This window comes from Dreissena polymorpha, chromosome 1 (assembly GCF_020536995.1).
Source record: "Dreissena polymorpha isolate Duluth1 chromosome 1, UMN_Dpol_1.0, whole genome shotgun sequence".
In the NCBI taxonomy this organism is placed as follows: domain Eukaryota; kingdom Metazoa; phylum Mollusca; class Bivalvia; order Myida; family Dreissenidae; genus Dreissena; species Dreissena polymorpha.
Window position 1 is genome coordinate 161,658,046 of NC_068355.1, and position 22,386 is coordinate 161,680,431.

At 35.0% G+C, this 22,386-nt stretch overlaps 2 protein-coding genes across 2 annotated transcripts in view; both read right to left on the bottom strand.

Annotated features, from left to right (window-relative positions):
• LOC127862824 (myosin-13-like) overlaps positions 1-22,386 on the bottom strand; it is a 29,646-nt gene continuing 7,260 nt past the window's right edge. Inside the window, exons 2-3 of the mRNA XM_052402113.1 lie at positions 643-1,616; positions 1-357 (exon numbers count right to left, since the gene is read on the bottom strand). Coding sequence (XP_052258073.1) covers positions 1-357; positions 643-1,506 — 1,221 coding nt within the window. The 5' untranslated portion in view covers positions 1,507-1,616. The remainder of the gene's footprint in view (positions 358-642; positions 1,617-22,386) is intronic.
• Positions 16,966-19,724, bottom strand: LOC127858628 (uncharacterized). The gene is made up of 5 exons (XM_052395843.1): positions 19,168-19,724; positions 18,468-18,801; positions 17,719-17,811; positions 17,248-17,450; positions 16,966-17,111 (listed from the first exon to the last, which is right to left on the bottom strand). Exons 1-4 carry the CDS (start codon positions 19,678-19,680, stop codon positions 17,332-17,334), a joined length of 1,059 nt encoding a protein of 352 aa, XP_052251803.1. The 5' UTR covers positions 19,681-19,724; the 3' UTR covers positions 16,966-17,111; positions 17,248-17,331.

The window sequence follows — 22,386 nt, forward strand, 5'->3', positions numbered from 1 at the left end:
TTATTTTCCATCAATCATGTTGATAACTGTTTTTAGCTGTTCATCTTTTGCAAGGGAATGGTTAACCAAAATAGCCCGAATTGCATCTATAAGGCTGTCCAGTTTGCACACTTCAGTATCTGCAGCTCTCCAGTTGTGCTCCAGTTTTTGCATTCGACTTGCAGCTTTCTTGCTCATTTCCTCCATCTTCTGCTCTGTCTCTGCAACTTGCAGTCGGTACTTGTTAACCTTTTTTGTGAGTTGATTAATTTCAATCTCTCTGTCAACTGGAACCTTTTTCTTTTGTGACATCTCTCCAATCTGCTCACTTAGCACTTTATTTTCAAACTGAAGACTCTGCAACTGGTTTTCCAACCTCTTTAAATCACCATTTTGTTTCTAAATATGGGCATGCTGATCTAACATGTCACCAAATCTATCTCCCATTTCCTCAACATTTTGCCTCAGTTGGAGGCACTCTTGCTGTTTGTGGTCCAAATCCTTTCTGTAAATACACAGATCAGCATTAAGTCTCTGATGTGTGTATTCCATCTGGCTTAGTTTTGTCTTCAAATTCTCATTTTCCTATGTTAAATCACTCAGGGATGATTTCAATGCTTTTTCAACCAAGCTCGAACACCGAAATATTTCTTTAAACGTAACTTTAATGACTTCCATTTTTTCTTTTATTTTATTATAGTGTTCAAGATCTTGCAAAACAATTGAAATGCTTTTATCACCACTCAATACATGTGGAATGTCAATTTGGTTGTGTACATGAATCTCCTGTTCATTTGCAGACTCGTCCCTGTAGGTTGCTGGTACCTGACATCCTGCCTTTATCTTTAAATCCGACAATGCCTGGTTGAATTGTGTAAGAAGTTGGGTGCATAAATACTCATTTTCCATATTCATTTCATTCCAATGTTGTTCACAACAATGTAGCTTATGTTGCAGTGATACTAATTTTTCTTCACATACTTTGAAATGGTTTCTGGTTTCCCGTTCTTTTACAGTCATTTCCTTGAAACAATCCTTAAGCTTCGTGTTTTCAACTGTCAACTGAGCAAAGAGTGCTTTTTCGTGTTTGTATTGAAGTTCTGTTGCATGTATGGCATCACGCTGACCAGAGAGCAGCTCGCACTGTTCAAACAGCTCATTCTCAAGATCGTCTATTCTTTGTTTTTGAGTTTGAATAATTTGTCGCAGACTTACATTATGATTTTCATTCCTGTCCTTCATTTCAGTTAACTGTTGCTGTAACTGGTTCACCTTCGCTTGCAATTCCTTTTCTAATTGATTATTGACTCCATGACTGGCACATATATCAGAACCACTGGCGATGTATTGGTGCACTTGGTTATGTATGTCGCACATTTGAAGAGTACATGCATCCTCGATGCTTTCAAACAGTTTGGCATACTGATTAAGTTCAGTCTCCATCTGGGAGACAACTTTCTGGGATGCAAAATACAGTTGTTTGTAATTCATGTCAAGAGGCGCAGCATTGTCTTTCATGACATCCATCTCTTAGAGAAGTTAAATTTCCCTCTATTTAAGGGATGCAGCTTAACACCGAATTTGGGGAATTACTAGGGACAGTTCCAATGCAGAACAGTGAGTATGATTTTTGGAATCTAAAAAGAATAAAACATAATATATACTAATACAAAATATAAATCACATAAAAGCTTCATTAATGGCATACATAACAAGAGCAATGTTAACATGGCCATCCCCGCTGAAATGTGTTTGCTTGTATGAGAACATTTCTTTTAGAGAGTACAATATTTGTAAAACATGGCACATGTGTCATCTGTGAAAAAACGGATACAAATTCAGTGATTTTTTTGCTCAAATTTACAGCCGATTTTTGGCTGCTTCCAAATTGCAAAATTCCACGTTTATTCCCAAAAATCTGACCAAAATTTCCCAAAAAAAACCCAATTTCCAAAAAAATAAAAAAATAAAAAAAATATTTTTAGGAAGGAAGTCTCATATGATTTTGTGAATTCTTAACTCTAGATCTCAACTTTATTTTTTAAACATCCTACAAAATATATAACTTTAATGTAGTCTTTTTTGTCGATAAATAATTCCCAAATTTGCCACTTTTATTGATTGAAAAAAATCCCAATTTGACCAGAATCCTTTTCCCAAAATGGCTAGAAAACCCCCTGAACATGCACTTAAAAACAATATTAATACTCTTACTTATAATCATATTTATAATGCTTGAGTTTTCCCAATTTCATGGTTTATCGTGCTATTTTTCCCAATTTCACAGTTTGTCGCGCTAATTTTCCCTTACAAATTTACTATGAAATTAAATAAAGGGGGATAATTCAAAAACTATGGCCGATAAAGTTATGGTTCATGTTCACTGCATTTCTCCTTGTTGCCATCTGTTTATATTTCTAGTGTCAAGTAAATCCCTGTAGTAGATTAAGAATTATGCTCCACACAAAAATTTACTTTGAAATTAAATAAAGGGAGATAATTAAAACAAGGATATCAGTAAAACTGATGGATGCTCCCCAATGTTGCTTTGTCGATATATGGGTTAATTGTGTGGAAAAAAGCAAAACCTTGAAAAAATCTAATATCAGCCTCAGTGACCTTGACCCTAGTGACCTCAAACCTCATCAAAAGGTAGAGGTCCATGCAAGGTACCTACATGCCAAATATTAAAGAGATCGGTCAAATATTGAAGGCGCTATGAAAAACTGTAACAAAAGTGTGAAGGAAAATCTATTATTAGCTTTGGTGACCTTGACCTTGCCCCCAGTGACCTCAAACGTCATCTAAAGGTAGAGGTCCATGCAAGGTACCTACATGCCAAATATGAAAGAGATCGGTAAAGTATTGAAGGTGCTATGAGAAACTGTAACAAAAGTGTGACGGAAAAATCTGTTATTAGCCTTGGTGACCTTGACCCCAGTGACCTCAAACGTCATCAAAAGGTAGAGGTCCATGCAAGGTACCTACATGCCAAATATGAAAGAGATTGGTAAAGTATTGAAGGCGTTATGAGAAACTGTAACAAAAGTGTGAAGGAAAATCTATTATTAGCTTTGGTGACCTTGACCTTGACCCCAGTGACCTTAGGTAGATAGAGTTATGGTTCTTAGTCACTGCACTTCTCCTACTTGCCATCTGTTTATATTTCAAGTTTCAAGTAAATCCCTTTAGTAGAATAAGAGTTATGCTCCGGAAAAAAAATTACTTTGAAATTAAATAAAGGGAGATAATTCAACAAGGGACAAAACTGTCACAAAACCAGGTTTTCATTGTGATAAAAAAATCTGATAAAGGGAGAAAACTCAAACTGAACTTTTGAAATGAACAAACAAAATTAACCCCCTTTGTAAGTTTGTTTTTTAAAAAAATCTATTTTTAGTCTTGGCGACCTTGACATTGGAGATATTGACGTGATTCTTTCGTGCGACACACCGTCCCATGATGGTGAACAAATGTGCCAAATTATTTTAAAATCTCACAATGAATGACATAGTTATGGCCAGGACAAGCTCATTTATGGCCATTTTTGACCTTTGAACTCAAAGTGTGACCTTGACCTTGGAGATATCGACGTAATTATTTCACGCGACACACTGTCCAATGATGGTGAACAAATGTGCCAAATGATTTTAAAATCTGACAATGAACGACGTAGTTATGGCCCGGACAAGCTTGTTCCGCCCGCCCGCAGCCCGCCAGCCAGCCAGCCGGCCAGCCCGCCCGCATTCGCCAATCTAATAACTAGTTTTTTCCTTCGGAAAACCTGGTTAAAAATTAAGGTAGATAGAGTTATGGTTCTTAGTCACTGCACTTCTCCTACTTGCCATCTGTTTATATTTCAAGTTTCAAGTAAATCCCTTTAGTAGATTTAGAGTTATGCTCTGGACAAAAATTTACTTTGAAATTAAATAAAGGGAGATAATTCAAAAACTAAGGTAGATAGAGTTATGGTTCTTAGTCACTGCACTTCTCCTACTTGCCATTTGTTTATATTTGAAGTTTCAAGTAAATCCCTTTAGTAGATTTAGAGTTATGCTCTGGACAAAAATTTACTTTGAAATTATATAAAAGGGGTGATAATTCAAAAACTAAGGTAGATAGAGTTATGGTTCTTGGTCACTGCACTTCTCCTAGTTGCCATCTGTTTATATTTCAAGTTTCAAGTAAATCCCTTCAGTAGATTAAAAGTTAAGCTCCAGACAAAAATTTACTTTGCAATAATATAACAGGGGAAATAATTAAAAAAACTAAGGTAGATAGAGTTATGGTTCTTTGTCGCTGCACTTATCCTAGATGCTATCTGTTTATATTTCAAGTTTCAAGTAAATATCTTCAGTAGTTTTAGAGTTATGCTCCGGGAAAGAATTTAGTTTGTACGAAAGTAGGGAAGTGCGGAAGGACTGGCAACTTTATGCTCCCCATATATATATATGGGGAGCATAAAAATAAGGTAGATAGAGTTATGGTTCTTAGTCACTGCACTTCTCCTACTTGCCATCTGTTTATATTTCAAGTTTCAAGTAAATCACTTCAGTAGATTTAGATTTACCGGTATGCTCCGGACAAAAATTTACTTTGAAATCATATAAAAGAAGACAATTCAAAAACTAAGGTAGATAAAGTTATGGTTCTTGGTCACTGCACTTTTCCTAGTTGCCATCTGTTTATATTCAAAGTTTAAAGCAAATCCATAGAAGAGATTTGAAGTTATGCTCCGGACAAAAAATTACTTTGAAATAAAATAAAGGGAGATTATTAAAAAACTTAGGTAGATAGTTATGGTTTTTAGTCACTGCACTTCTCCTACTTGCCATCTGTTTATATTTCAAGTTTCAAGTAAATCCCTTCCGTAGATTTAGAATTATGCTGCGGACAAAAATTTACTTTGAAATTATATAAAGGGAGATAATTAAACAAGAGCTGTCAGAGGACAGCGCGCTCGACTATTCGAGTGCTTGACAGTATAACGTAAGCCATCATGGGGAAATTGTTGATATTAAATAATTTAATTGACAATCTTTCAAAAATAAAAAAAAGGTAAAAAAAATTATAAAAATTTTGGGGGGGGGGGGGGGATTGAGAGGGGGTATAATGTGGGGTGTGGTCATTTGTTAGACAATCTTTCAAAAATAAAAAAAGGAAAAAATAAAACATTTTTTTTGGGGGGGAGGGCGAGGGGGGAGTAGGGGGAGGGGTATAATGTGGGGTGGGGTAATTTATTAGATGTTGTTAAAAAAAATGGGGGGGGGGGGGAGGTTGGGGGGGTAGGGGGGTGAGAGGGGGGTATAATGTGGGGTGTGGTAATTTATTAGATGATGTTTAAAAAAAAAAATCGGGGCGGGGAGGTTGGGGGAAAGGGATTCTGGGTAGGGGCGTGGGGTATTGTTTGGGTGGAATCCATTGTGGTATTCAGGTAAGTGTTGTTTTGTCAAAGTAATAATAATGTGATCATAAATAAAGAAGTTATGGAAATTTAAGCAAAATGTTCAATTATCTAAGTGCAAAAGGGGCCAAAATTATGTCAAAATGCTTGATACAGTGGTCTGCTCTTGTTTATAGGTTGGGGTCATGTTGGTTAACAAGTATGCAAAATATGAAAGCAATATGTCAAAGGATATAGGAAATATTTGGGGTATAGTACGCAAAGTTTAACATAGATTTATCAATAATATGCATATTCTAAGTATAAAAGGGGCAATAATTATGTCAAAATGATTGATACAGTTGTATGCTCTTGTTTATAGGTTGGGGTCATGATGGTAAACAAGTATGCAAAATATGAAAGCACTATGTCAAGGGACATTGAAAATATTTGGGGTAGTACGCAAACTTTAACATTTGCTGCATATTCTAAGTAGAAAAGGGGCTATAATTATGACAAAATGCTTGATAGAGTTGTCTGCTCTTGTTTATAGGTTGGGGTCATGTTGGTAAACAAGTAAGCAAAATATAAAAGCAATATGTCAAAGGATATAGGAAATATTTGGGGTAGTACGCAAAGTTTAACATAGATTTATCAATAATATGCATATTCTAAGTATAAAAGGGGCAATAATTCTGTCGAAATGCTTGATACAGTTGTATGCTCTTGTTTATTGGTTGGATTCATGATGGTCAACAAGTATGCAAAATATGAAAGCAATATGTCAAGGGACAAAGAAAATATTTGGGGTAGAACAAAAACTTTAACATTTGCTCGCTAACGCAGACGCTAACGCTAACGCGGACGCTCACGCCGGGGTGAGTAGGATAGCTCCACTTTTTATATTTCATATATAAAAGTCGAGCTAAAAAGTAAAGTAGATATAGTTATGGTTCTTGGTCAGTGGTCACTGCACTTCTCCTACTTGCCATCTGTTTATATTCTAAGTCAAGTGTAAAGTAAATCCATTGAATAGATTTGTAGTTACATTTATGCTCTGGACAAAAATTTACTTTGAAATGAAATAAAGGGAAATAATTCAAAAACTAAGGTACATGTAGATAGAGTTTTGGTTCTTAGTCACTGCACTTTTCCTACTTGCCATCTGCTTACATTTCAAGTTTCAAGTAAATCCCTTCAGTAGATTTAGAGTCATGCTCCGGACAAAAATTTACTTTGAAATTATATAAAGGAAGATAATTCAAAAACTAAGGTAGATAGAGTTATGGTTCTTAGTCACTGCACTTCTCCTACTTGCCACCTGTTTATATTTTAAGTTTAAAGTAAATCCATTGAACAGATTTGCAGTTATGCTCTGGACAAAGTTTCCGACGGAAGGAGGGACAGACGGACGGAGAGACGGACGGAAAGACGGACGGAGACTATTACTATATCCCCTCCTGAAATTTCATTTTGACTGGGATAATAATCATTACACTAAAAGCATTATTATTTAAATAATGACATTTTAGGGCCACAACAAATTGAAGATTTGTTCGATGGATTTTAGCCCCCCCCCCAAAAAAAAAAATTGAGCGAGCCAGCGAAATAAAAATAAATAAATTTTAAATCTTTTCTTTTTTTAATCACAGTCGAGCGAAAAGCAAAAAATAAAAATTGTCTATGTAAATAGATATATTTTGCCAAATAGATGCACAATATCTGCAAAATGCCAATACAGGATCATTTAGTAGTAATAACTGAGTTTCAGCTATTATCCAATGTTTGTAAAAAATCTCCAATAGCTGTTCTGCTTACTCACACCAGGTAGTGACTACTTAAATTTATCATGGTTCACTGTAGTTTTCATTATTAAAGTTATATTAGAAGCTCAGCATTCTGTTAATGTTGGTTAAATAACATGAAACAATAAATAATACAATAAACATCAAGCATAAGCAGTGATTTTTCTTCGCGTTATATTTAACAGCCTGTGCCTTTTTTATTGAGAAAATGTGCGATAAACCATGAAATTGGGAAAATTTTAAAATTATAATTCTGATTATAAATAACAGTTATCAGTATACATGTACCAATTGTTAATGCTAGGGAATAACACTGCTTTTAGACCAATTGAATGTACAGTAAAAACAGGGTATACCACTCTCCAGTCCAATGCTTCAACAAAAAGCCTTGTTCTATGCTTCATAACTGCTGGGGTTAACAGACATTAATTAATTACTGTTATATTTTATGCAAAAAGATTAAAATTCATTGAATATTAGTGTTTTTGTATTACATTTTTGTATATGTCCATCAAATTAATGAAAACTAAGAATTCAGACCACCTCTCTATTAAGACCACTTTTCAGAAGTCCCATAGGTGGTATTTAAAAAGTTTGGCTTTTTTTGGAAATTTTGGCAAGATTTTTGGGGATTTTTTTTTTACTTTTTGCCATTGTGAAACAGCCTTTTTTATAACGTTTTGCAATTTGGTCACATCCTGTAAGAGGCAGGGCTCAACATTAATGGTTGTCCTATTGTCCCTGGCAAGTAAACATTTGGTCCGGGCAAGTTATTTTATAATCTAGTTGTCCGCCTGGGCAAGTGCAAAAAAGGACAAGGAGCATTTAGTTTAGACTTTAATTGCTCTAATCATTTTAAATGTTCAAAAATAAAGAAGGTTTTGTGGTGTATCATTTTGAACTTTATGTAAAAATATGAGGTTTACAGTTAATGTAATATTTCATGTTTGGGCAAGTGGCTCTAGGTTCAGGGCAAGTAGATTTTCTAAGTATTTGCCCGGAAGGGCAGTATGGTTTTTAGGTTAATGTTGAGCCCTGAAGAAACTGTTATTTTGGGAGAATAAAAAACCGATACGAAATATCTTGAATTGTTAATAGTTCTTTACATCGTAGGTCATGGTATTATACATTACTCAATGCATGACTTGTGTTAGTTTAGCACTGTTAAAATATGTAATGAGAAGTTTTGTAAAGTTAAAAAACAACATAACTTCCTAATGAAAGAAAAATAAGAAATGGGTTGTGAACGTTTTTTTTATATTTAAATATAAGGCCATCCTTTAAAAATTGTTTGTTTGGCATAACCCAACCCAGGTAAATTTGGGTGGGTAGGTAGGTAGGGATTTTATTTTTTTTTAGTAATTTTTTTTTCTGACATTGTCATTTGAACTCCGACATATACCAAAATGAAAGGTAATTATCAAATAAAGCACCAAGTCTTCTGCCTCATGAAAGGAAATTGGTAAATATTTTTCTGCACCGTCCGTATCACCGCACGTGTGTTCGTAAGTCTATTTTTTCTATAAAGAACTTTGAAAATATAATAGACGAAAAATACTTTATCCGAAAACAACCGTTCCGAAAAATTGTACGCATTTTGCAAATTAAATAAAATGTGCATATCGTTTGACTACATAAAATGAAAACAAGTAACCTAGCAAATACGTAATTAATATACTATTTGGTTGACATATTACTTTACAATAGCAAGTTTGTGAGTAAAAAACAACAAAGTAATTATAACATTTTAATTTCAATCAAGAACAGAAAGGTGCAACATCTTCGACATGTAACTCATTATTTAATTATCATCATTAAATTCAGATCGATAGTCGGTAGAAATTTGTAAAGTGATCAGCTTAAAAATAATTTATTAGTGTTCTGCTTCTTTTCATTTGCTTATTTTGTATACAACTTTTGCAATCGGCCGTTATATTGTAGGCAGACGACAATATCAACTGTGTATTCCATTATCTGCGCATGAATGACCAAATATTACCCGATAGCGAACTCAATGTTGATTGGCCAGCTACCATATGCGCTTCAAATTGTTCATGGAAACAAAGAGAAAAATACTCCGGATTAAAATGGCGGATGTTTTCAATGAAATTTAACGAGATTTAAGCATATTCGCAAATTATATTTTTCTTGAGCCAAATTCACTATACTTTCGCAAATGGCGAACGACAGCGCGAGCCCTGTAATAGTGAGCATTTATTCCATTAATAACAAGTTCGCAATGCTCGCGCTGTTGTTCGCCATTTGAGTCATTTGCGAAACTATTGAGAATTTGGCTCAAGAAAAATCTAAATTGCGAAAATGTGAAAATCTAGTAAAGTTTCGTTGAAAACATCCGCCATTTTAATCCGGACTGGTCTTTTATATTTGTCTCTTTGTTTCAATGAAAGTATTCGTAATTTGAGCAGTTAACAAAACCCAGTCTGTACCCGATTAGACATTGCTTGACCTTATTGTTAATGAAGTGCACATTGTAGCTGGCCAATCAGCATTAAGCTCGCTAACACATGACATGACGTTGTCCAATGAAACGTGAGAACGGGTGGAGCTATCGGATAATATTTGGTCATTCATGTGCAGATGTTGTATAATTTGAATACACATTTAATATCGCCGACTGCCTCCAAAATAGCGACCGGCTGGAAAGTCGTATAAAGAGATAAGCAAATGAAACAAAAACGTGACACTACCCGTCAATAAATATTTCTAAGCTGAACACTTTTTATCTTTCTACCAAATATTTACCGATCTGAATTAAAGAGTGATCATTAAATTGTTGGTTATATGGCAATATTACACATCTCTGCCGATTGCCGAATTGAATTGAACGGTGATAATTTATTAATTTGTTTTTTTTTACTCCCGAACTATCCTGAACGACAGCAGCGTATTTTAATTAAAGGGATACGAGAAAAACAGGAGCGGTTTAATTGTATTTTAAGTCTAATTAATCGCATATGCATATGTCAAATAAATCGGTACGCGTTTTATTCATTGCTATTCTAGATATCCTTGAAAGAGCATTCAATTAAATGACGCAAATAACCAGAAAGGATAAAACGCGGAAAGGAAAAATTTAGTGGAAAGAAGTTTTGGAGAGGAAAAAAACATTTTTTTTAAAGTAACAAAAAAAAATTCAGTCGGACCAATTTTAGTGGGTCGGTCGGGTTATGCCAAACAAAAGAATTTTTAAGGATGGCCTAACAAGAGCTGTCAGAGGACAGCGCGCTCAACTATTCGAGTGCTTGACAGTATAACGTAAGCCATCATGGGGAAATTGTTAATATTCAATAATTTATAAGACCATCTTTCAAAAATAAAAAAAGGAAAAAATAAAAAAAAAATTTTTTTTGGGGGGGGGGGGGGTAGGGGGGAATAATGTGGGGTGTGGTAATTTATTAGATGATGAAAAAAAATATTTGAGGGGTGGGTTGTAGGGGATGAGATTTTTTAGATGATGTTTAAAAAGAACAAACTTTTTTTTTTGGGGGGGGGAGGTTGGGGAGGGGGGAGGGATTCTGGGTAGGGGCGTGGGGTATTGTTTGGGTGGAATCCATTGTGGTATTCAGGTAAGTGTTGTTTTGTCAAAGCAATAACAGGGGGTTTTTTTTACTAAGAAAGTGACGCCGATATTCGGCGTCTTCCCCTACCAGAATTTTTCCCCTCAAAATACAATTTCCCCACCAAAAATATCAATTTTCACCAAAATATAATATTTTCTATCAAAGAAATGTTTATTTTTCCTTTGGGCATTCGACAATTATCCAATTTGCACCATGTACAACGATCTCGCTCTCTCTCTCCAGACGAACACAAAAAATCTGGGAATCCCAGTTATTCTAAATATAGCTCTTAAATTACGTCATGTAAACTGGGCAACTTATCGTAATAATCATGTGACTATTTCACTGAATACCGGTCTTGCGCGAGAAGGGTGTTTCGTCAATTAATTACCGGAAACCAGTCGAATTTTCATCCGGGCTATGTGCAAGCCAAGATATAAACGTGAAAACAAAAAAAAATGTCTCACAATTGGCGTTCTTACACAAACAAAATAAAACATTCCGACTCGGAAGATACTGAACGCATCGAGGCATTTTTTAAGAAAGAATCCTCGAAAACGGTTATAACCCAGCAGGATTCTGAGGTTATCAACATCGAACATTGTGAAAGTGAAAGTAGACAATCGGCAGGTGCCGCTCCTTTCCCTTCCAATACTGTAGCAGATCAAGATCGCATACCCTTAGCCCGTAGCTTCCGCACCCAATCTTTTTTGACGAGTAAAAAAATTGTACTTTGAGTTGCACCCAACTTTATTTGACGCAAAAATGGTAATTTATTTTTCCAGGAACCCAGTGAGTCTTTGTATTTAAGCGTTAAAATAATATATTCAAATGCAACCGACAGGTCACCATATAATTCATATCTCCCTTAAGTCATTTCGAAGATAGCGCATGATTTTTATTTACAATTTTTAACTGTAGAATTGTTGAAATCAACAGAAGTTTTGACAGCAAACTTTGAGAAGATCTAAGAAGCCAGTCCCCGCAAAATGGAATTGGAATCTTCGTTATAAATAGATATTTGTTTTCTGTATAATGAAAAGTTATTAACCTGGCACTCTGATCCGTATAAAATCGATACTTATTTATGGATATTTTATACTGAATAATTGTTTTGTAACTTTTGTCATCGTTATTAATGTCTGTTAAAGCTATAACTTTAATAGATATCATAACAACATGATGAAGCCAGAGCCTACTTATTGTGGGTTGAAATCCCAGTCCAATAACCTTTTTCCACAATTATCTAAATGGCTTGAAAAACAATTTGATTTACTTGAATAAATAATCTTATGCAAATGAAAATACATTTAAGATGATTATTAACGGAATGTTACGTCAGCTTTCGAAAATGACTGAAATCAAAGGACACCCTTCGACTATTGCCGAAGACTAATGAGTCACTGGTTAACAACTTTGCATTATACCACGATTTATAACAATTACACATTGTGCACAGCATTTCCAACAGACTGCGTTGTCTTTTTGTTATATCCCCGTACAACCATTTTCCGATCCCATAAAGGGATTTCCAGCAACAAAAAAATCAGCTACAGTGTATGGTCAAGACAGGATAATTTTTTTGTTGAATGACAAGAAAACAAATCATTTCTACAAAGCAATGTAGTTTTTTTGTAGTTTACCAACACTTAATTGCATCTGTTATGCTAAACATAAATAACTTTCCACAATGTTTAAATTATGTCAAACTTGACACTAGGAATGTCCTACTCTTAAACAGCTGTTATAATGAATTTAAAACTTGTAACATATGGTCAGGTGGACGTCAACGTTAAATGTTCATCAACTGTGACGGATCTTGAGCATATAATGGGCAAATAAGTCCATCTTTTGTCTTCAACGACCTGGTATAGGTCCAGTAGTTTGTGGATATAGGGTCTTAATGAAGCCTTAAGTTTTATATGTTTCTGAAATTCGTTTAGAAAAAGATAACTAATTTGTTAAAAATAGTTAAAAAAAATTAAAGTAACCAGTTGTACCATTTTGATTTCTTTTTAGTATTGATGCAGATTAGAGAAGACCCAGTTTTTTTAATCAGTGTTTTTGTACACTACAATATAAGCACGTTTAGAGTAATATGTCTCTGGTACTATCCATAGTAGCAAACAAACAATTGTTTTGACAAAAAAGACAAATATTTCCATTGAATTTGCTCGATTTATGAATGGTAGAATGTTGGAATGGTAAAACACACCAATTGTGTCTTAGATTCCAAGATTTCAATAAATTATAATATTTTATACCGTTCTTATTGTTGATTTAACATTCTATAAATTTGTTGTTGCATATGTAAACAAAGTGTGTGCGCGTATACTAGTGTCGGGTTAAACACCGTATAAAATGATGTATATCCGTGACTGATCAAAAAGGTGGTTATTGAAAAACGTGGTGGGGAATACATGTATGTTATATCATATTCATGTCAATCAGTCACTGAGTCACTGAGTATGGTCAATGAAAGTGAAATTTCATATAAAAATACTCGATAACTTCAGTCTCTAAATACAGTCAAAAAGTGACCAGAATGCATGAGTTTACGTTTCATTATCAAATTTTTCTAGGGGGAGGACCTCCAAAACCCCAGATTGCAAGAGGGGGACATCCCCTCCCGCATCCCCTCCCCCCTACCACCCATCGCCGGCAAAAATTCGCACCCCCTATTCAAAACCCTGGCTACGGGCCTGGATCGTCACCAATTCATCATTAATTTGAAATCACAAAATTGACATCGTCCCCCGGCCCCAGTACAGAAATATAGTTGAAAACATTTCCCATTATTAGATCTAAATCAGCAACTTTATTAAGGACTTTGACTTTAATACGTGTTAAATGTGTTTAAGAACAAAAGCGACAGAGACAAGCCTCTTTTGATGAGTTATAGACATTTAAATGAACAGTTTTTATTTTTTCCCCTTATATGTCTCTTTCGCACTCTTTTTTCCCCTTTCACCCAGCGTCCAGCGTCTTCCCCTTTCTCTAAAAAAAACCCTGAATAATAAAATGTGTTCATAAATAAAGAAGTTATGGCAATTTTAGCAAAATGTTCAATTATCTAAGTGCAAAAGGGGCCATAATTATGTCAAAATGATTAATACAGTGTTCTGCTCTTGTTTATAGGTTGGGGTCATGTTGGTAAACAAGTATGCAACATATAAAAGCAATATGTCAAAGGATATAGAAAATATTTGGGGTAGTACGCAAACTTTAACAAAGATTTATCAATAATATGCATATTTTAAGTATAAAAGGGATAATAATTATGACAAAATGCTTGATAGAGTTGTCTGCTCTTGTTTATAGGTTGGGGTGATGTTGGTAAACAAGTATGCAAAATATAAAAGCAATATGTCAAGGGACAATGAAAATAAATGGGGTAGTACGCAAACTTTAGCATTTGCTGCATATTCTAAGTGGAAAAGGGGCCATAATTATGACAAAATGCTTCATAGAGTTGTCTGTTCTTGTTTATAAGTTGGGGTCATGTTGGTAAACAAGTATGCAAAATATAAAAGCAATATGTCAAGGGACAAAGAAAATATTTGGGTTAGTACGAAAACTTTAACATTTGCACGCTAACGCAGACGCTAACGCAGACACTCACGACGACGCCGGGGTGAGTAGGATTGCTCCACTATTTATACTTCATATATAATAGTCGAGCTAAAAAAAGTTAATCAAAGCCAAGTAAAGTTGTCAAGGTCTAGAAAGTTTCTTCACTTTCGCACTTATGATAACTTTATGTTTTTTCGGCATAATGTACATCTTGAACTTAGCAATCAACAGTTTGAACTAGTAGAAGTAAGATAGGAGGCATGTACAATTTATACAATACTCCACATCTTTCTTTGTCCAGTTCAACGGCGACAGTTGCATGTTAATTTTTGCTATTTTAATTTAATCAATACCAACAAGTTTACAGCAGACTTTTACCAAACGTACCCATACCGGCGACATTTTACATCTTGATGTAGATGTGACTGAGATAAATAAATGACTAAAATCATCTGCTATGCAATGACTCATTGCCCCGGGGAAAATTAACATTTCCATTTGTGTCTTTGGCCGACAGGACAAGACAGAACAATGCCGCCATTTTTTTTACCATTAACCAATCTAATAACACAGAGCGTTGTAACAGTCTATGTCGAAAAATACGTAGGCTAAATTAAACTTAATCATTAAATGAATTAAAATTGTTGCTGCGGGCGCAAAATAAAAAATATATATATATATTTTGTTTTAAGATTTTTAGCTGCGGCAAATCCGACCAACATTTAATCAATTTGTTTTTCCCTAGTGGGCAACTTTATTATTAACCTTACAAAACCGGTAAAAATTAATATAAACACAGGGGTGGCGAAATCTAAACAAACTATACTTGTCCATGGACAACCATTTAGGAAATTTAACTTGTTCGTTGCTGAACTACACTTGTCCGTTAATTTTTATTTAAATATAAACGCATTTATTTTAAAACCTACCATTCTAATCAACCCTAAGGTGTACACCTTCACGATAAAATCGTGGCGAGTTACTTAGAAAACTGTTGATGGCAACCGGGTGTAATAATCGTGGAAATTGTGCATTTCATGCGTAGTATTGTCAAAACATTTTTTCATCGCTTCAAGCGTTTAAACAAAGACTCGTTGAATTTATTACACATAACTGCAAACGTTTTGTTTTATTCTCAAATGAGCATATTAAGTAAATGTGTAATCCGACAAACACTTCCGACTTTTAAAGACATTCATTGCCATATGCAGCATAACTATCCGGCTATGCTCAAATTTGTATGAAGTAAACCATGAGAAAAAACTGATGCTAGAATTTAGCAAACATTTGGTATAAATGCATTTTAAAATTTAAGACGAACGTTCAATATTTAGATACAGAATTGACGAATAAACAAGTCTGTTCACTGTCTAACAGTCGGGCCGAATGTTGAAAATGGGGATGCTCTCGGTCTCAACTAGAATAAGGGAGATCACCGCGCAGGAGAGTGCCCGAATTTTAGCTTGATTTGCTTCGCAAATAGCACTGACAATGTAACCGCGTGTCAACAATTAGTTTTATAAAACTTAATTACAATGTATTTTTTTGTATTTCTCGACCAGACTGAATGTCCACGGACAACTTAATTGAATAAAATCAGTTGCCTAGACGAGCAAATGTAAGACTCGGGCAACTCGTACATTTGATTTCGCGACCCCTGTATAAACATATAAAATGCAATAAGACATGACAAACATTTACAATGGCGTTGCAAAAACATTGATCACATACAATGCATGTACATGTGTACCTTACCGATTTAGGGAATCAACCTCTTTTCACTCACAGTCATGTACAATAACATGTGCGGCTGCTGCAAATTAATATACATGCAAATATTATTAAGTGCCATTTAGTATAACTTGTATATAATATAAAGATAATAAATATGTATCATTGAGTGGCTATTTCTGCAGTCACAAAAACGGTTTATGGAAGTTTTGTGCCACTACCAGTTCGTGCCATTGATATTTGTGTTGAAAAAGGGTAGACATTTTGTCCCATTGATAATATATAGGCAGATAGGTGTAAATAATACTGTATAGGTGTGAATCATAACCGGATGTTTATTTATGTAGTTAACAACAACAGTGCAGTGTTAACAATTATAATTATATATGGGAAGCGACGTGAGAAAATACACCTTATGGTAAAAAAAATCGATTTTGATTTTTATACTTTTTCGAGTAGTTCAATGATTTCTGATTACAACGGTATGTCTACTTTGTTAATGCGTTCAATATTGATATTGATATGAACGTTTATAAAATACGTTGTTAACGTATTTGCAAAGCGACGTCGTAAAATTCTCCGCGACGTTATTCATAAAAGATTCGCTAATTGACACATCGACTACTGATTTAATGACTATATCTTATATGTTACAATCCATAACAGGTGATAGCCATTTGTAATAAATACACACACACACACACACACGTACCATTTTAACATAAAAACAAAAACAAATGAGCTGCAAAATGTTCCAAGACAACTACACTATGAACTGATTTAACCGTATTTTCAATTAAATACTTTTTAAAAGTCAAAAACGATATTTTGTAGGCTTTTTTATTCGCATTCCGCACAAAAGGGCGCAGTGTTTTCTCGAAGTATGTCTTGCTTGCTGCACACAAACCACCCGGCTGAAGAACCCGTGGAATCTCTTGAGATTCAAAGCGAACGTCTCTATTTTTTAGAATGTTTATTTCTGTCTCCTCCGCACCAGCCGCTGTTTTGACAGTGACGACACCTGGTTTGTCTTCCTCAAACCTGAAGTACTGGAATTTTCTGGAATGAGACAAAAATGCGTTTACTATTTACGATAAATCAAATGTGCAAGTGCAGCGCCACGTTTTCTATAAAATTATTATATGTCTCTATGAATCTTAAATGATTGATCTGTTTTGACATGTTAAATAATTACCTTATGCCGATTACGGACTTGAAATGTTGTCCAAGAAACTTCTTCCAAGCGCGCCAGGACCACTGTGGATAAGATACAGCCATGTTACCTACGGAAGACCCTTCTACTATTTTTTGCAAGCTGTTCTCTGGTTTCACAATCATGGCGACGGTACTTCATCTTGATGTGCGCGAAACCCAAGTCAACTAAACACCTTGCATGCCCTGTAAAATGGTACGACTCATTCTAGTTGTATATGTATTTAATACATTAAGTTATTAGTACATACACACTATGTCAGGCAAGTGCAATACTAACACAATTTAACACCACTTAAGTTATTGTTGCAATGACCTATCGATTGATTATATCTGTAAAAGTATTTGATCTAAATAAAAAAATGTGATTTTAACATTTATTTTAAACTAATTGCATCAAGGATTTTACTTATACATGTAAGCACTGGACATACAATTTATGCAAACGATTTACCTGGAATTTGCATTTGGTATTCTATCTTTCTGTGTTTCCCTGTCATGACCCTCCACATTAAATAACCCACGACAAACTTGTTTTTGTTCTGCCCTAGAAAATAAAAATGCTATATAAATAAATTTCTCAACACGGTTTTGTCTAAGATATATGAAGGATGTTCTTTATTTAATGTATTACATTTAAAGTCTTATCTTAGTCGGTCTTTTTATAAATTAGCGCATGCACTTTAAAGGATAGATGAGAATATGCGTAAAGTGTCGTCCAAGATTAGCCTGTGAAGTCCACACAGGCTAATCAGGGACAACACTTCCGCCTAAACTGGATTTTTGCTCAAAAAAGACTTTCTTTAAATGTAAAAATATCATAAAAGCGGAAAGTGTCGTTCTTGATTAGCCTGCGCGGACTGCACTGGCTAACCTCGGACGACACTTAACGCACATGCATTGAACGCCGTTTAAACTATGCCTGTCACGTTAATGCTATCTAAAAATATACAGGACGATCCTACATAGAATGGCCTGCCCGCTTTACTGAGTAAAATGACTTTGGATGGCTGTATAAGGTCGATTTTACATTTGAATTATTAAAAGAAAACTGCATTAACTGCATCGGAAAACAAAGTGACTCCATAATAAAGCAAAATGACAAATATACTATTACAACCGTGTAGTAAATATTATATGAATTAATAAAAAAGTAAAATCCTCAAACTTCCATAGTGTTACATTATCAAATAAATCACGCACCTGGACAGTTATCTGCATGGATGGAGCAAACGTCGTTTTCCGTTTCATAATTTGACATTACCCAGTCTAGCATAGAAATAACTGAATCCAATCCATGAGCCTGGCTGCAGTCCTGTCCTATGGTCTGGTCCTTATCAACCAGAAAATTGATCTGTTTCCTTTGGCCATCTATCCGTACTCCAAATATATGGACCTTCCGCAAGCTGTAGAAGAACAGCGGTCCCATCTGGCGTGCATGGTGGAACATAGTCACACTTTGACTGAAGTCAAAGGTGAAGTGGACAAAATTTTCTTCCGAACTCTTACGCAGGCATTCATTGTACACTTCCCTTTCCTGTAATAGTATGAACAATACATATTACTGTTAAAATATAGTGTCTTTCAAACTACCCGACTCGATCGAAAAGGACGTAACTCTAGCTTGTAACAAGCTGGGGCTATGTCATTTCCGACCGACACTGAAAATATAGTTTTTTATATACTATTCAATTTAGATTGTTCGCAATTATGACTAGACAAAAAACAATTCGCATTCGCTTGCTTCTATAACGTCTTTCTCAAACGAGATTTAAAATAGCGTCATAGACTGCAATTTTAATGAATAGCAATAGTTGATGTCGTGATTGGTCCGTTTTAAAAAATCCTAGAAAGCAGGTCTGTGTTCACGATAAGCAAAAACAATTTATTAAATTTTATTTACCCTTTGCGCTTGTAGAATATGCGTTTTCAATGCGTCGACTGCCAACAGCTTTTCCTCTTCCGTTATTGCATCCATAACGCCATGGCGCATTTTCTCGCACGTTGTGCATACATCGTCTCTTGGTGAGGCGATGCGCACATGTGGCAAACAAGTACGCCACACATCTTTGAAGGCCGTCAGTCGAAGAGCACGCACCTGTTGATTTGTGCATGTTGTAGAGTATTCTTCGTGCAGGGCCAATTTGGTTGTTTCCGCAGACAGGTAAACAAGAGGGAAATTGTCAATGCCTCGCGGAGCAGCAGGCTGAGGAATACCCCTTTCATTAGACGTATTCTGTATAAATCGAACGACGCGCAGGACATCGTCATATGAAATGGCATGAGCGGGTTTTCTTCCAGTATTGCCGTGGACTCTCGGCACAACACCCTTTTCACGAACATGTTTTTGGAGAGCCTTAAGTTTGTCTACAGAAAGACAATACAATAGTAAGAATGTCTGTCGGCATACTACCATTCCATTTACCCGAAATGTTGGCCGATTCCTTTGTCGCTTTTCACCCTTGGAATTCCTCTCCGTGTCTGGTACCTTAAGAAGTCAGGGCCCTCACACTACTTTGGGGGAAGGGGTCCGCAGCCCTAAGGAGGGGGAATTTTCGCGGCGTTTCCCTTTTTGGGGGATTTTTTTACTTACTCTCTCATTATTACATTTGTACATGTTTGCACTATATAATATTCATTGCATTTTTCATAATTTAGTATGTTTGACAGATTAAATTGAAATAGAATTGAGATATAAGAATCATGAGACACATCTTTCTATTAAAAAAAAAAATAAAAAAAAAATTTTTTTTTAGGGGGAATTTTTCCCCCCCCCCCCAAAAAGGGGAAAAAAGTATACTTTTCAGGTGGGGGACTGCCACCGAAATTCGGCGGCAGATTTGATAGATTGAGGGCCCTGGAAGTGCCATTATACTCAACTCCTTTTCTTGGGTTTCTAACGCCTGTACATCAAGCATATGGGAGAGGACGTCCTCATAGCTGAATTTTGTATAACAACGTAATTGACAGCCGCATCCATTTCTAATAAAATCTCTCGCTCTAACTTCTTCATTATGGGTTTCATACTCTACATCGCTGCTACATTCAGCAGAACCCTGGTCTACAGAAGATAGGTACGACATAGCACGACACCAAATGACAACTTCACAATCCTCTTCTAAAGGAAAGTCAGACTGTTCATCCCTTTCTTCGGATGTTTCTTCATGTATTTCTTGGGAATTTGCGGGCGTCCTTCCAAAGTGATCCGAGAGTAGCGATTCCAGTTCCTGCGAAAGCAAAATGTAAAATATTATGTATGGTGTACATTTGACGATGAACAATTCTGTTTCAACGCGGTTTGCGATGAATACACGAACAAATAAATTGTCACCGCGGAGTATCAAACCATGATCTTCGTTATACCACAATACGCGTTATCTTCCTTATGTCTAAGTACTACGCGCTTCCCGACTGCGCTATGAACACATTCCAAAGTATGAAGTATCCCGGTGTGACCCAAATTCGACGATATATCGCATACATAAAGCAATATTTAGCAAATAATGAAAAAACTTATATAGCAAAAAATAATAATTTTTAACTCGGCTGTAATTCTGTGAAATGATTCCAAGACAATAATCATCTATTTAAAGTTAAACCGATAAAAATAGAACATTGTCGAATTTAGGTGTCGTCGAATTTGGGTTACGGTAGGACGATATATTTAAGATTTATAACTTGTCTTGTTAGTCCGATCTTAATCAACTTGAATATACGTAGATCTCTAATTTTGAACAACATCCATAGGCTAAAAGAGCTTAGCTATACCGAATTAAAAATATATTGTAATAATCGATATATAAAAACACGAACAAAAATGTTTTTGATTGCGTTTCCTATCCTACCGCAACCCAAATTCGATGACACCTTAATTCGACGATGTTCTATTTGTATTGATTAAATGGATGATTATTGTCTTTGAATCATTTCAAAGTAATACAGCTGACTTTAAAATTATTATTTTGTGCTTTTAAACATTTCATTATTTCTTTCATTATTTGCTAAATATTGCTTCATGTAACCGTTACATCGTCGAATTTGGGTCACACTGGGATACCTGATTTTTTTTGCAAAAAACACAAACAAATACTGTATATTTTTCGAAGGAAATTAAAGGTTTCACGGTTTAAATATAACAAGTAAAAAACATAAAGTCTTACCTGTAATTCTTCTTCTTCTTGTGACATATTCCTTGAAATTTTGAAAGTGAACATAAACAGAAATACACTTCCGTGTTGTAAATTGGCGCTAAAAATAGTGTTTGAATTTAACGACGTCATTTCATGACGATTTACTCAGTTACTTCCCATTGACCATAAGGTGTTTTTTGTCACGTCGCACGTCATATATATACTTGTCTACCAGTGATTTGTTTTGCTAAAAATTACCACCGATTTTCGGCTGCTTCCCAATCGCAAAAATCAAAATTGACCAAAAAAGCCCAATTTCCAAAAAAAAAATTTTTTTTTTTTTAAGAAAGATGACTTATGATTTCCTAACTTTAGATTTCAACTTTTTATTTAAACATCCTGCAAAATATATAACTTTAATTTAGTCCTTTTTGTTGATAAATAATTCTCAAATTTGCCACTTTTATCAATTAAAACAATCCCAATTTGACCAGACTCCTTTTCCCAAATGGCTAGAAAAAAACCCTGAACACGCACTTAAGAACAATTGTAATTCTGTTTCTTACAATCATATTTATAATGCTTAATTTTTACCAATTTCATGGTTTATCGTGCTAATTTTCCCAATTTCGTGGTTTATCGCGCTTATTTTCCCAATTCAAATGGCACAGGCTGTAACAAATAAAAGCAAAAAAATCACTGTTGTCTACAATTGGCAAATTAATGTTGTTGATTTTATGCTTACAAATACTTAACAAGAGCACCACATAACAGGTGCCACGCTCGGCTACGGGTACAGTTTTTAATAAATGAAAGCTTGATACAATATATTATTAATGGTTGATTAGACACTAGATCTATCTCGTGGAGGATTCCAGAGATAATCGATAGCGTATCTTTGAATTCAGAATTTTTGGAATACTCTGCTTTTTCCATTGCAAAAACTTACACATTACATTTTCATATGTTCCGTAGAAAGTCTGTGTATTACA

Excerpts from the sequence above, each read along its gene's own strand:
- LOC127858628 (XM_052395843.1), bottom strand. The coding sequence starts at position 19,680 with ATGGTAGTATGCCGACAGACATTCTTACTATTGTATTGTCTTTCTGTA. Across the intron at positions 17,812-18,467 it reads CCATGCAGATAACTGTCCAG|GGCAGAACAAAAACAAGTTT; the intron begins GTGCGTGATTTA and ends TTTATTTTCTAG. Across the intron at positions 17,451-17,718 it reads ATACCAAATGCAAATTCCAG|GGCATGCAAGGTGTTTAGTT; the intron begins GTAAATCGTTTG and ends ACCATTTTACAG.